Source organism: Trachemys scripta, chromosome 15, assembly GCF_013100865.1.
Source record: "Trachemys scripta elegans isolate TJP31775 chromosome 15, CAS_Tse_1.0, whole genome shotgun sequence".
Taxonomy (NCBI): Eukaryota; Metazoa; Chordata; order Testudines; family Emydidae; genus Trachemys; species Trachemys scripta.
Genome location: NC_048312.1, coordinates 30149094 through 30163051, shown reverse-complemented (window position 1 = coordinate 30163051; position 13958 = coordinate 30149094). Strand labels below are relative to the sequence as shown.

General features: G+C 56.5%; 1 protein-coding gene across 4 annotated transcripts in view; it reads right to left on the bottom strand.

Moving 5' to 3' along the window:
* Positions 1 to 3439: 3439 nt before the first annotated feature.
* The window catches only part of GAS2L1 (growth arrest specific 2 like 1), a 41260-nt gene continuing 30741 nt past the window's right edge, over positions 3440 to 13958 (bottom strand). For all 4 annotated transcript variants that reach the window (XM_034791280.1, XM_034791279.1, XM_034791278.1 and 1 more), the window contains one exon: positions 3440 to 5986. In XM_034791280.1, coding sequence (XP_034647171.1) covers positions 4327 to 5986 — 1660 coding nt within the window. In that variant the 3' untranslated portion in view covers positions 3440 to 4326. The remainder of the gene's footprint in view (positions 5987 to 13958) is intronic.

The following is a 13958-nucleotide window of genomic DNA, read 5'->3' as shown; positions in this document are numbered from 1 at the left end:
GACCCGGCCGGGCTCGCCGCCCTCCCCTCGGTGCTCTGGCCGCCGGGGAGAGCGGAGCCGCAGCAGGCTCTGGCAGCCACAGCTTTCACCCCAGGTGGGCTAGATGCCCAAACCGCCAGCGCAGGGGCTGCTGGTTGTGAGGTGCTGGCCTGACAGGCAGCAGTTCAGTCCCAGGGCGTGGGGGAGGGGGTGGGGGCGGTGCTTGACATCTTGTCAAGATGGCACATCTAACAACTGGGAATCCATCTTGGCTGCCCTTCTTCCCCCTCCTCATGGTCCCGAAAGGTGGGAACCATGTGACCTGTGATCTGCCCAGTAACAGCCGAGGGAAGAGGCTGCCCTTGGGAGTGGCAGAGTCTGGAGGTGCTGCTGCAGCAGCCATCCAGCTCCCAGAAGTGAACGCGGGTGCGCCTGGCTGCGGGAGGGTGAGTCTCACTCGCACAGCTGCCATTTGGACACCCCCCCCCCACGATGCTGCCGGGGGCGCACAAGCTGAGTCATCGCTGGGGCCGAGTGGGCAGCACTTGACCTGGAGGTCCCGCCGGACCCGTGGGATCCACCTACCTGGCTGAGGCCAGAGCCGTCCTGGCGTCGCGAGGGGCCTCAGAGCTCGGTGAGCCACTGATCCGCCAGCCTCTTACCTGGGGCCCATGCTGGGGGGACTTGGCCCTCCGGCACAGTCAGCACACGGCCGGGCCTTTGCTTACCACCTGTTGGGGGGTCTTGGCTTTCTGTGTTCCTAGTCATCTGGGTCCCTGCTGGGTCCCCGTGCTTAGAACGGTTGATGGTTTAACAAATACCTTGGTTGGTTACCCCCACACGTCCTAGGTGGTTAGCTTTTTAAGGGGCTAACAACAGATCCTGATGCTAGATGCAGGTGTGGGGACGGGCCTTGAGATTGGTTTCAACAGCGGGGCAGACTGTGGCCGGGAGGGGGTGGGCTCCCCTGTTCCCTGCCTGCGGCTCAGTTTGGGGTGGTGCTGAGGGCAGAGGTGACTGAAGGGGTGGGGGAGGGGAGGTGTGTGACACCAAATGTACTGCATGGGCCACAGGAGAGCCTGGCTGGGGGAGGGGGCAGGGTCACGGGGCCGGGGGGCCAGGCAGCAGGTCATAGATAGGCAGGGGACTACTGAGACCGGGGTGGGGCAGGGAGTGGGGAAAGCGTCTCTCGTTCTCCCCAGGAGAAGCTCCCAGCCTTGGCCTGATCATGCTCCCCAGCCCAATTCTGGGCAACGCAGCAACTGGTCCAGATGCTCCATTCTCGCAGGCTCAGCCCCACTCCCCACTATTCCCACTGGAGGCGGGGCCGGCGCCAGCGTTTTTGCTGCCCCAAGCGGCGAAAAAAAAAAAAAAAAAAAAAAGCTGCAATCGGTGGCACTTCGGCGGCTGGTCCTTCCCTCCGAGAGGGACAGACGGACCCGCCGCCGAAGAGCTGGACGTGCCGCCCCTTTCCGTTGGCCGTCCCAAGCACCTGCTTGCTGCGCTGGTGCCTGGAGCCGGCCCTGATGGCAGGGCGTGCAAGCCCCCATAGCCCCTGCCTCCACCAGGCTGGACAACCAGCCTCTGTGGTCAGGCCCTCACTCCTCCTAAGGGCTAGTCTCATGCGCTGCTCCTCTCCCGGGAGCCAAACTGCTGCATTTAGAGAGAGAGAGGGGAGCATCACATACGGGCAAACGGCTCCAGGAGCTGGGTGTGTTTGTCCTTCTTGACTTGTGGTATACACTGGAGGGGAGGGCTGTTGTTCGGGGGCCCACTGGTTACCTCACTTCATAGCACTACCTGATACCTACACCTGGCACTGAGCCAAAGAGGGTTTGGGCATTGACACCCCCCCAATTTCCAGGGCCTGGCTTCCAAAACCAGAAATGAGGTCCAGGGCATCCCCCCTTGCTTTGAGGATGTAATGAGATGTTGGTTTGCAATATACTCTTCAGCCATTAGCTGTCTGTGTGCTGGACACAGGTCGTATGCACCCTGGTTAACAAAGGAGACAAAACTGGGAATTGAGTAAGGTGGAAGCCTATTAGATTGGGGGTGGGGGAGGGCTGTAGTGTTTGTTTGTTAATAGCTCCTGTTTAAGGATGACTCTGGTTCAAAATAGGGTAGTGGGGGTGAGGAGATAGCATCACCAGCTGGTGGAAAATTTAGTTGGCTTATCAGGAAAATGCCCCTAAAATGGGATGGATTGGATGGGGGGAGGGGAGGGCACAAGCTGAAGCCCCATCCTTGGGAGAAAAGGCAGGGGCTGGGGTAGGAGGCATGGTGTTTGGGAGTCATTACAGAAGCCAGGATGTTAATCACAAGGATTCCCTCGCTCCTCTTGCCCTTTTAAACATTAGCACAGGCAGAACTAGCTTCTCATGGTCAAAACAGCTGGGGCAGCAAGCATGGCTCCCCCTTGGATACGGCACTCCCCCCCTTGACAACAGCAGCTGCTGCTCTAGGTGTGCACGCCCTCAGGGACAGCACCAAGGAAGCTTTCTGAATAGTGCAAACTGCCTGCCCCCCATCCCTCCCTGTGAGCTACCTGCTGGGACAACAGTGCTTGTGTTTGGAGTGTGTGTGTGTGTGTGGAGGGGGGGGGGGTCCAAGCCCTGCCTTCCAGCCTGGGTGCATCAGATACAGAAGGGGCTGGGGCTTGGCGCTTGGGGTCTCCCCCTCACCTTGTTGAAGATGAGGGGTGTTCTCCCCTCTCTGGAAGGGCACAGCAGGACCTGACCCATGGAACTTGCGTTCCCATGGCCATGTAAGAAGGGTCATCTTAGCTGGCCCCCGTCTCCCTCCTCCCCCCCCCCCCCCCCGGGGGACTCGTTCCACACTCCAGCGCTTGGAGCAGCAGTTGGATAGCAGCATCCACAACTCACCTTTCCTAGCACAGGAGCGTGGTGGAAGGACCTGGCCCCACTGAACAGTGCCCAGCGCCCGCTGCCCCCAGCCCCTTGCAGGTCTACATTTTAAAAATCCCCTCGCCCTAGGGCTGCCAAGGCAGGACGCGGGCAGCAGAAAGCCGGGCTGGGTCAGGAGCAGCCGCTTGCGACATGCTGGGCAATTGGCCCACCTCAGGCAGGATGCTCCTGAGATGCTGCACGTAAATCCCCCTCCCTGCTCCGTCGCTGGAGCTCTCCCCTCGGGCCAGCCGAGCTCGTCGCTCTGAGCACGGAGAGCAGCCAGCTCTATTGCTGCTCCCCCCGGCAGGGACACGGCCCCGGGGAGGAGGAATGACATGGGGGATGTTCCCCAAAGCTTCCAGCTCCCTCCCCCCATGGCACTGATGCCAGGACAGTTTGATGGGGAGGGCGCAGAGCTGGGGGGAGGGGTAGATTTGGGACATGGCCAAAGCCTGCCTAGATTACACCTTTGGGGTTGACCTAGGGACAGGTCTTCTGGCGCCCTGCCCCCACCCTGGCAATATACGAACCAGGCCAGACAGGACAGGGGGTTTGGTTCATTATTTTTATTGTCCAGCTCTACGTTCCTAGGGTTGAGGCCAGACATCGAGGGAAGCAGCAGTCTATGCAGAGTATTTATATGTACACGGACACTCAATATATTATCTATAAATACAGATGTTATTAACAAACATACAGTACATCAGGGTCAATTAATGCTGGGAGCCCCAGCTTACTGGAGGCCGGCAGGTGCTGCCGAAAAGATGTGCAATACGATTCGCTAACCCTTCCTCCAGCTGCCCACCCCAAACCCAGAGTCAATAAAAAAAAAACATAACTAAAAATAAAGTCCAACTCCACTGCCTTCCCCTCGGAGACACTGCTGTGCAGCTCGGTCCCTCTCTGCTACTCTCAGAGGAGGTGTGCCCCATCCACTACGCTCTCCCCCCGCAGCGATCACAGCCCTGAAGAACGGCCACCGAGCCTCTTGGGTTTCAGTGCAGAATGATGGGGTGCCCTGAGCTGGAGATCAAAGCGCTTTGGGGGTCAGAAGGCCCAGAGGACATCTGAAGGTGTTCAATCCCAGACCCCCAGAACAATTCTGGTCTGAAACCAAGGAGGGTCTAGGACACCCAGGAATCCAAGGCTCAGGAACGTCCCCCGAAGATCTCAAGTTAAATCAAAGCCACCCAGCTTCCCAGCCCTCCTCTGAGCCCCGGCTCTGGCCCTGCAAATGGAAGCTCTATCCGAGATACCTTGAAAAATAAAATTAAAAAAAAACCTCTGGGGCATCTGGCCGCCCACCCCATCACAGCAGCAGCAGCAGCAGCAAGGCCAGGGCCACCACAGCAGCACATCCAAGGCAGCAGGCGCGGGACATGGGGATCTGGGAGCAGCAGTGGGGAATGCTCCATCTTGTACGCGTGCTACCAGCCCATCACGCCCAGGCGTCCTCGTCTGGCCCTCTTGGCTCCATCTGGCCCTGCGGTGGCTCCATGAAGGAGGAGAAAACACTGTGAAAGGCTCTCCAGGGCTTGTGCTCAGCTGGGCGCTTGGGAGGGCTCCCCTTGGGTGAGGCGCTGGACGTCTTGTAGCTGAGCGGCGTGGGTATCCTGGAGGGCTTCTTATCTGGCTGAGTGTCTACACGTGGCTTGGCCTTGGGCCGCAGCTTCAGCTTGTAGATGGAAGGCACTCGGCCTGGTTTCTTCAGGGACTTCTTTTGCCTCAGCACCACCTCCTGTGTCTGGAGTACATCCGACATTCCATCTAGGGACGTCTCACCAAAAGGCCCCTCCACGGAGTCCTCCTCAGTCTTTATCAGCTCATCTGGGGCCGAGGATCCCAAGTCTGTGTCAGAGTCCGCAAGCTCCAAGATGGTCCAGGCCACATCCATGCCCGGACCTGAGACTTCTACTCCCTCAGCCACCTCCTGGACGTCATTCAAGGCTGAGTAGTAGTTACTTTCATCCGAGGAACTTGAGAGAGCCGGCTTCCTCCAGCATGTGGCCGGCTCCAGGGCCATTTGGGAGTCCCAGCCAGAGCCATTCTGGAGCTCAGTGGGGCCTGTGCTACAATTGGAGGCCCATGGACGCTGGGATGCGGGGTTCCTCTTGGGGTCCTCTTTGGACCGCTCACCAAAGTCTGCCTGGAAGCCGTGCTTGCTGAAGAAGTTTAGCGAGGAGGAGGAGGAGCTGGAGGAGCAGTAGGCAGAGTCAATGGCCCCTGGGTCTGGCGTGGTCTGCTGGAGCTGCCCCGGATCGTGGGCGCAGCCCAGGGGCTCCCCATCATCCCCGGCCAGCTCGATCATCTGGGAGTTGGCCAGGAACTCTTCCTCCAGGCACCGGTACAGCTGCTGCTCCTGGCTTGGGTCCAGGCACAGAGGGGTCCGGAAGCTCTGTGCCAGCTCCTCCAGCTCCTGGTTGAAGCTCTCAGACAGCTGCCTGGCCTGGAGGGTCTCCCCAGAGAGCCGCTCCCTCACAGGGACCCTTGGCTCAGTCTCGCCCGCCTGCCACTGCCTCACAGACCCCAGCATCTGCTGAGGTGCCCGGACCGAGGGCTCTGCCAGTTTGTTGGCAGGAAGGGATGCTCTGCGACCGCTGGGGGCAGGGCTCCTGGAGCCCACCCGAGGGAGGTGCCCGCGAGTTGGGCTCTTGGTCCTGGGGGTAGCTCGGCCAGAGTTTAGGCCGTTCTCCTTCACCTCGTTGGCCCGTGCCCAGGAGTGCTGCCCGTCCTTTCCTCGGCTGATGAGCAGCACTGGCTCCCTGCCACCGCTCCCCTGGCTCCGCGCTCTAGGGCTGGGCCTGCCAGGCCCGTTCACCAGGCGAGGCCGGCTCCGCTCCTCTGACTCGGCCTTCCTGGCCCCCACCGACGGTCTCGGCCCCAAGAAGGCCCCACGCTCCCGTGACTGGCTGCGGCTCGAAGGCTGACTCTTGGTGGCCCCCTCGGGCATGTGCTTCCTCACCTCCTTCCTGTGCGCGGTTCGCAAGGCACCGTCCTCGCCGCACCTCCTGCCCAGGGTGCCACTCTGCGTGGATGATGTGGAGGAGTCGCTGTCTCCGGAGAGGCGTCTGGCTCTGGGGGGCAGCTGGTCTCGAAGCCTGGAACGACAAGAAGGAAAGGACGTCAGCACCATCTGCGGCCAGGGAGGGGGGAGACTGCTGGAGACAATTCATTTTACTGCCCATCAGGGGCCATTGCTGCACTGCATGGGTTGCCAGGGCGGGGCAGCTGTTCAGGCCCCAGCACCGGTCTGGTGGCACCTCAGGAGGGGTACGGCACCTGCATGGCTGAGATACAACGTCCCCTCCCCGCAGCTGGGATGTGGCACTCTGACCCAGGCCCCAGCTCCAAACTAAACCCTTGTAACATCCCTCTAGACCTGGGGCGCCGGAGCCGCACGCGGCTCTTCAGAAGTTAACATGCGGCTCCTTGTCTAGACACCGACTCCGGGGCTGGAGCTACAGACGCCAACTTTCCAGTGTGCCGGGGGGTGCTCACTGCTCACCCCCTGGCTCTGCCACAGGCCCTGCCCCCATTCCACCCCTTCTCACCCCTTCCCCCCCCCCCCAAGCCTGCCGTGCCCTCGCTCCTCCCCATTCCCCCCCCAGCCTCCTGCATGCCATGGAAGAGCTGATGGGGGGAGGAGGAGGCTCTGGGAGTGGGGTGCGGGAGTTGCTGACGTGTTACTGTGACTCTTTGGCAATGTACATTGGTAAATTCTGGCTCTTTCTCAGGCTCAGGTTGGCCTCCCCGCTCTAAACTCTCCGTGTGGGAGTCTCGGCTCGCAGGGCTCGCCCTGCCGAAGGCAATGCAGCACGCCGGGCTCGAGTTGGCCTGAGACCAGAATCGGGCCTGGCCACAGAGCTGGCGTGGAGGCTGCTGCTGCGTCATGCCCCAGCTCACACAAGCTGAACAAGCGGCGTAAGCGCTTTAGCACAGATAACACCTTATGTTCCCAGTGCAAATAGCGGCACCATTCCCCATCCAGCCCACTGGAGGGCAGCCTCCACCTCCACAGCAAAATCCGCTTTTCAGATACATCTGCCGGAGCTTTTCCCCTCCCCAGTTCCCAAGCTGGCAGCACAGAGCCCAGCCTCTCCTTCCTGGGCTACCAAACTGCCCCTGCAGAGCACTTCGTTCTCAGGAGAGAGACAGACAGGCCCTGGAATAACAGCCCATTCTCCGCTGATCCCTCCCAACTGGGACCAGCCGCATCTTACAGACCCCTCTGTCCATTCCAAGGCAGCCCAGTTCGCCTGGACGCAGAGATCAAGTGCTCCACATTCCAGCCTGAGGCTTTCCCCTGCTATGTTAAATGGGGCACATTTCATTTCCTACCAGATTTAACACAGGAATACAAATAATGTAACATAACACAGCTAAACGTCCTGGGGCAAAGCCTTCACCACTGTGCTTTCCTGACTTCCAGTTCCTCCATCTTAACACTGAATCCCCCACCGCCCCTTTCTGATCTGTTCAACTAGCAGGACATACAACCTCCATCTGCAGGCTTGGGGCGTTTTGGGCTTTTGTCACTAACAAATGCCTCTAAGCAGCTTTAAAACTTTACTGTTCCATCAGCACCCAACCAAGATCAGGATCATTGCACTAGGTGCTGTACCAACACCTACGTGAGGCAGGTCCTGCCCCAAAGAGCTTACAATCCAAATAGACAACGGTGAGAAGGGAAACCGAGGCACAGAGTGGGGCTATGACTCAACCAAGGTCATCCCACAGGTCAGTGACAGCCAGGAGTAGAACCCAGTCCCAGCCCAGCATCCTGTCCATGGGACCACATTGCTCCCCAGACAGACTTATAGACTTTAAGGCCACCGTGATCATGTAGTCTGATCCCTGCACATCACAGGCCACAGAACCCCACCCACCCACTGCTGTAACAGACCCTCAAATCCTGATTTAAAGACTCAAAGTGACAGAGAATTCCCCATTGACACGAGTTTAAACCTGCAAGTGACCCAGGCCCTACGCTGCAGAGGAAGGCGAAAAACCTGCACATGGACAACTACAGATCTACAGGCGCTGACGTTTGGTTCTGCTGGCAGGTGCTTTGGAAGAGGTATGTGTGTTGGGGGGTGGGGCACTCTGCCACTTTCGGGGGGAGGCTATTTTCAGCATATTTATACACTTCTTTCATATTCTACTTATTGAATGGGTCTGTCATTGGTATCTTTACTATTTAATAATTATTCAATTGTTATAAACTACATCATTACATTAGCATGAATTACAGTATATTAAAATCATTGCAATCACAAGCTGTCTTCACTAACATCCCAGTTTAAAGACTTTGTCTCACTGTATGAATGCAGGACCAATCCCCAACAAAATCATCCCAGCCAGGGCTCTGTCAAGCCTGACCTTAAAAACCTCTAAGGAAGGAGATTCCACCACCTCCCTAGGTAACCCATTCCAGTGCTTCACCACCCTTCTAGTGAAATAGTGTTTAATAATATCCAACCTAGACCTCCCCCATTGCAACTTGAGACCATTGCTCCTTGTTCTGTCATCTCCTCCCACTGAGAACAGTCTAGATCCATCCTCTTTGGAATCCCCTTTCAGGTAGTTGAAAGCAGCTATCAAATCCCCCCTCATTCTTCTCTTCTGCAGACTAATCAATCCCAGTTCCCCCAGCCTCTCCTCATAAGTCATGTGTTCCAGCCCTCTAATCATTTTTGTTGCCCTCCGCTGGACTCTTTCCAGTTTTTCCACATCCTCCTTATAGCGTGGGGCCCAAAACTGAACACAGTACTCCAGATGAGGCCTCACCAATGTCGAATAGAGGGGAATGATCACATCCCTCGATCTGCTGGCAATGCCCCTACTTATACAGCCCAAAATGCCGTTAGCCTTCTTGGCAACAAGGGCACACTATTGACTCATATCCAGCTTCTCATCGACTGTGACCCCTAGGTCCTTTTCTGCAGAACTGCTGCCTAGCCATTCGGTCCCTAGTCTGTAGCAGGACGGAAGAATCCCATGCACTAAGTGCAGGACTCTGCACTTGTCCTTGTTGAACTGCATCAGGTTTCTTTTGGCCCAATCCTCTAATTTGTCTAGGTCCCTCTGTATCCTATCCCTACCCTCCAGCGTATCTACCACTCCTCCCAGTTTAGTGTCATCTGCAAACTTGTGAGAGTGCAGTCCACACCATCCTCCAGATCATTAATGAAGACATTGAACAAAACTGGCCCCAGGACCAACGCTTGGGGCACTCCGCTTGATACCGGCTGCCAACTAGACATGGAGCCATTGATTGCTACCCATTGAGCCCGACGATCTAGCCAGCTTTCTATCCACCTTACAGTCCATTCATCCAGCCCATACTTCTTTAACTTGCCGGTGGGAGACCGTATCAAAAGCTTTGCTAAAGTCAAGGAATAACATATCCACTGCTTTCCCCTCATCCACAGACCCAGTTATCTCCTCATAGAAGGCAATTAGGTTAGTCAGGCATGACTTGCCCTGGGTGAATCCATGCTGACTGTTCCTGATCACTTTCCTTTCCTCTAAGTGCTCCAGAATTGATTCCTTGAGGACCTGCTCCATGATTTTTCCAGGCACTGAGTGAGGCTGACTGGCCTGTAGTTCACCAGATCCTCCGCCTTCCCTTTTTTAAAGATGGGCACTAGATTAGCCTTTTTTCTGCCATCCGGGACCTCCCCTAATCGCCAGGAGTTTTCAAAGATAACGGCCAGTGGCTCTGCAATCACATCTGCCAACTCTTTTAGCACCCTGGAATGCAGCGTATCCGGCCCCATGGACTCGTGCTCGTCCAGCTTTTCTAAATAGTCCTGAACCACTACTTTCTCCACAGAGGGTTGGTCACCTTCTCCCCATACTGTGCTGCCCAGTGCAGCAGTCTGGGAGCTGACCTTGTTTGTGAAGACAGGGGCAAAAAAAGCATTGTGTACATTAGCTTTTTCCACATCCTCGGTCACTAGGTTGCCTCCCTCATTCAGTAAGGGGCCCACACTTTCCTTGACTTTCTTCTTGTTGCTAACATACCTGAAGAAACCCTTCTTGTTACTCTTAACATCTCTTGCTAGCTGCAACTCCTAGTGTGATTTGGCCTTCCTGATATCACTCCTGCATGCCTGAGCAATATTTTTATACTCCTCCCTGGTCCTTTGTCCAACCTTCCACTTCCTGTAAGCTTCTTTTTTGTGTTTAAGATCAGAAAGGATTTCACTGTTAAGCCAAGCTGGTCGCCTGCCATATTTACTGTTCTTTCTACACATCGGGATGGTTTGTTCCTGCAACCGCAATAAGGATTCTTTAAAATACAGCCAGCTCTCCCTGGTATTGTCTTGATGCACGTTAAGGACAGCTACATAGTCAGTTGTGTCTGCCCTATTGATGATTGGAGATAATTAAGTCTTCTGAAGCTGGTGAATGAGCATTCTGCAGTTTAGGATCATACAGGCACAGAGAGAAGGATTCTTATGAATTTGCAGTACTCTGGAACCATAGGCCTTGGCTACACTGGCAATTCACAGCGCTGCACTTGCTGCGCTCAGGGGTGTGAAAAAACACCCCCCTGAGCGCAGTGCTGTAAAGCGCCAGTGTAATCAGCACCTGCAGCGCTGCACGCTCTCTCGCAGCGCTGGCGGCACGACTACACTCGCGGATTCACAGCGCTGCCGCCGTCCGCGAGTGTAGCCAAGGCCATAGTGCTTCCAGAGTCCTGCAAATGACTCCAAGGTCTCTCTCTTGATGGGTAACAGCTAATTTAGGCACCATCTCTTTGTATGTATAGTTGGGATTACGATTCCCAATGTGCATTACTTTGCATTTAACATTGAATTTTGTCTGCCATTTTGTTGTCCAGTCACCCAGTTTGTGAGATCCATTTGTAACTCTTCACAGTCTCTTTTGGACTTAACTATCCTGAGTAATTTTTTATCATCTGCAAACTTTGCCACCTCACTGTTTACCCCTTTTTGCAGATCATTTATGAAGATGTTGAATAGGACTGGGCCCAGTAAAAGCCACTGGGAACACCGCTCTCCATTCTGAAAATGGATCATTTATTCCTACCCTTTGTTTCCTAGCTTTTAACTGGAGTGCCTGGCAATGCTTTCAGGTTCATCTACCCATGCTTAATTTAATGACAAGCCTTTTGCTACCTTAATCACCCTTCCTCTGGTTAGAAACAAACTCCCTGCCCTAAGGGGAGACGTTAGCAACACAGAACTCATCACATTCCACACTCAAGCTCTTGCTCCTGGGTGTTGAGCTATGACTTAATCCACCTCCTCCAAACCTGGCTTGCTTTGTAAACCTGAAGGAGGCTACCAAAGAAGCCAAGTTTTCAGTCATTCGCTCCAGCTATTTTTGAGGCACACCACTGCAACAGTTCTGAATGGCACGTGAAGTATTTTTATCCCACGCTCAAATAACTCCTTCAAAAATAGCTGTGCTCAAGCTTTCCAGAAACGTTCACCTTTGAGCCAGAAAAAAAAAATTCTGCCCATTCTGAGTTAGAGAAAGTTTCTAGCACCAAGAAACTGGAAGACACATTTCAAGAATGCCTACTTCGATGGAGTCCCCTCTCGGCTAGCTGCTATTTAATACAAATACCTTGGCGGAAGTGATCACTAACATCCCAGATTGCATGGTATGGGTGAATCATTTGTGCGTAACTATATGGCTGGATAAATATCACACACACACACACACACACACACACACACCAGCAGGCTGATCCTGAGCAAAGCTGATAACAAGCACTAAGAATAGATCTACAATGCAAGTGAGCTCCTGGCTGGTGGGGAGGAGGAGCACTTGGTGCCATGACACTATAAACTCACTGTGGGCCCAGGATTGTGGAAGCCCTGCCATGGGGGTCCCATGGCCCCAGGGGCTGGATTCACCAGTGGGCAGCCAGAGCCCAGCACTCCAGAACGAGGAGCCAGGCCCCAGACCACTGGGAAATTTAGCATTGTGAGACTTCAGAGCCCGAGAGAACGTGTCTGGGCTCTTCCTTTGTCTTCTGCTGCTAAGCCGTTAGGGGTCACGTTTTTCAGCTTCTCTGCCACTAGGGGGACTAGAAACTTGGTTTTACTGTCAAGCGAGAAATCGAGATTCTCCCCTCACATGCTGACTCCCAGAACTAGGCCTTGGAGAGAAACCCCAAACCTCACAAGAGAGGGGGCCGCGCAGAGGTGGTGGACTCGGCCCCTGGTCCAACTATCCCCATGTCCTGGGAATCCAAGACACGCTACCATGGCTTTGTGCCAACTCTGATGGGATGGCAGGTCCTCTAGAGCAGTGGTTTTCAAACTTTTTTTCTGGTGACCCAGTTGAAGAAAATTATTGATGCCCATGACCCACCGGAGCTGGGGATGAGGGGTTTGGGGTGTGGGAGGGACTCAGGGCTGGGGCAGAGGGTTGGGGTGCAGGGGTGAGGGCTACAGGCTGAGGCCGAGAATGAGGGGTTCAGGGTGTGGGAGGGGGCTCTGGGCTGGGGTGCAAGAGGTGGTCAGGGTTCTGGGGTGGGGCTGGGGGTATAGGAGGGGGCTCTGGGCTGTGGCAGGAGGTTGGGGTGCAGGAGGGGGTCAGGGATGCAGGCTTTGGGGTACAGGAGGGGGCTCTGGGTTTGGGGGGGCTCAGGACTGGGGTAGGGAATTGGGGCCTGGGGGTGGGGCATGGGCTTACCTATGGCAGCTCCCAGTCAGCGGCACAGTGGGGGTGCTAAGGCAGGCTGGCTGCCTGCCTGTCCTGGCACCACAGACCACGCTGTGCCCCGGAAGCGGCCAGCAGCAGGTCTGGCTCCTAAACGGAGGCGTGCAAGCGGCTCTGCGTGGCTCTCCCCCGCAGGGACCACACAGATAGGGACTAGCCTGCCTCAGCCGGGCAGCACCGCAACAGGACTTTTAACGGCCCAGTCGGCAGTGCTGACCAGAGCCGCTGTGACCCAGTGCCTTCCAGTCCGCGGCGCAGTACTGGGTTGAAAACCGCTGCTCTAGGGTGCAGGGCACAGTCGGAGAGTCCCCTGGGATTCTCTTTGGACAAAGTGGCCTGCAGTTGCCAGCTCCTGACAGTGGAGGGCGCAGGGGGATGACCCCGGTTCAGCAGAGAGCTGAGTTTAGGGGGCATCTCATTGCTCAAAAGGGGAGCAGAGAACGATGCTCAGGGCAGCAAAGGGGGGCAGGCAGCTCCTGCTGGCCACGTGGGGGGGCTAGAGGAGAGAACGCACCCAGGGGAGCTTCAACACCCAGCTCCGAACATCCAGGGGAAGGTTTGAATCTGGGTCTAGGCGTCTCTGCCTGGCCTCAGGATCCCATGGAGTCACGCCAAGAACCCAGACTCACGGGGTCAGAGGACATTGCTTTCAAGAGGCCAACGGCCCCTCCCTTCCCCAGCAGCCAGCCCTGGGCTGGGAGGTGCCCACGGGGAGCGCTTGGCCTTGGCCTAGAGAAGTTGTTATCGTTTGGGAAGTGGTTGCCATGGCGGCCGGCAGCTGCTCGCCTCCCCCATCCTGCAGCGGCTCCCAGGGAGTGAGTCAGTGGCTGGTTGGCTGAGCAGGCCCCTGCCTGCTGGGTGGGGAGGGAGCGCCTCTTCCTCTGGGAGGGGCAGGATGTGACAGCCACCACCAGAACTGGGGGTTTTCCTGACACAGAGGCCCTCCTGCCAGCCCACCCACAAGGAGCCTGGAGCCCCCCTTCCCCCAGTAACCACCCCAGCCCTACCTACACTATCTTCCCAAGGATATCAGGGTGGCTGGGCAGCCACCATGTCACCGCCCCCCACCAGCCCCGCCTCCGGGGCTGGCAGCAAAATGCACCCAAAGGACTGGAGATGCTGCACCTCTCCTCCCCTGAAAGTGCCAGGCTGGGGCCCAGACACACCCCAGGGACAGCCTGGGAGCGAGGCCCCCTGATGCCCCAGGGTTGGTCAGTTGCCCTAGGACAGTGCAGGGGATTCTCAGAGCACAGAGATAGGGAGTATGAGTCTGCCCGCAGCACACGGGGGTGGCACTCTATTACCTTCAGGAGCTGGGGAGCGCCCTGTCCCAGGACATGCCATGTGTGGGTCTCCCTGCCCCCC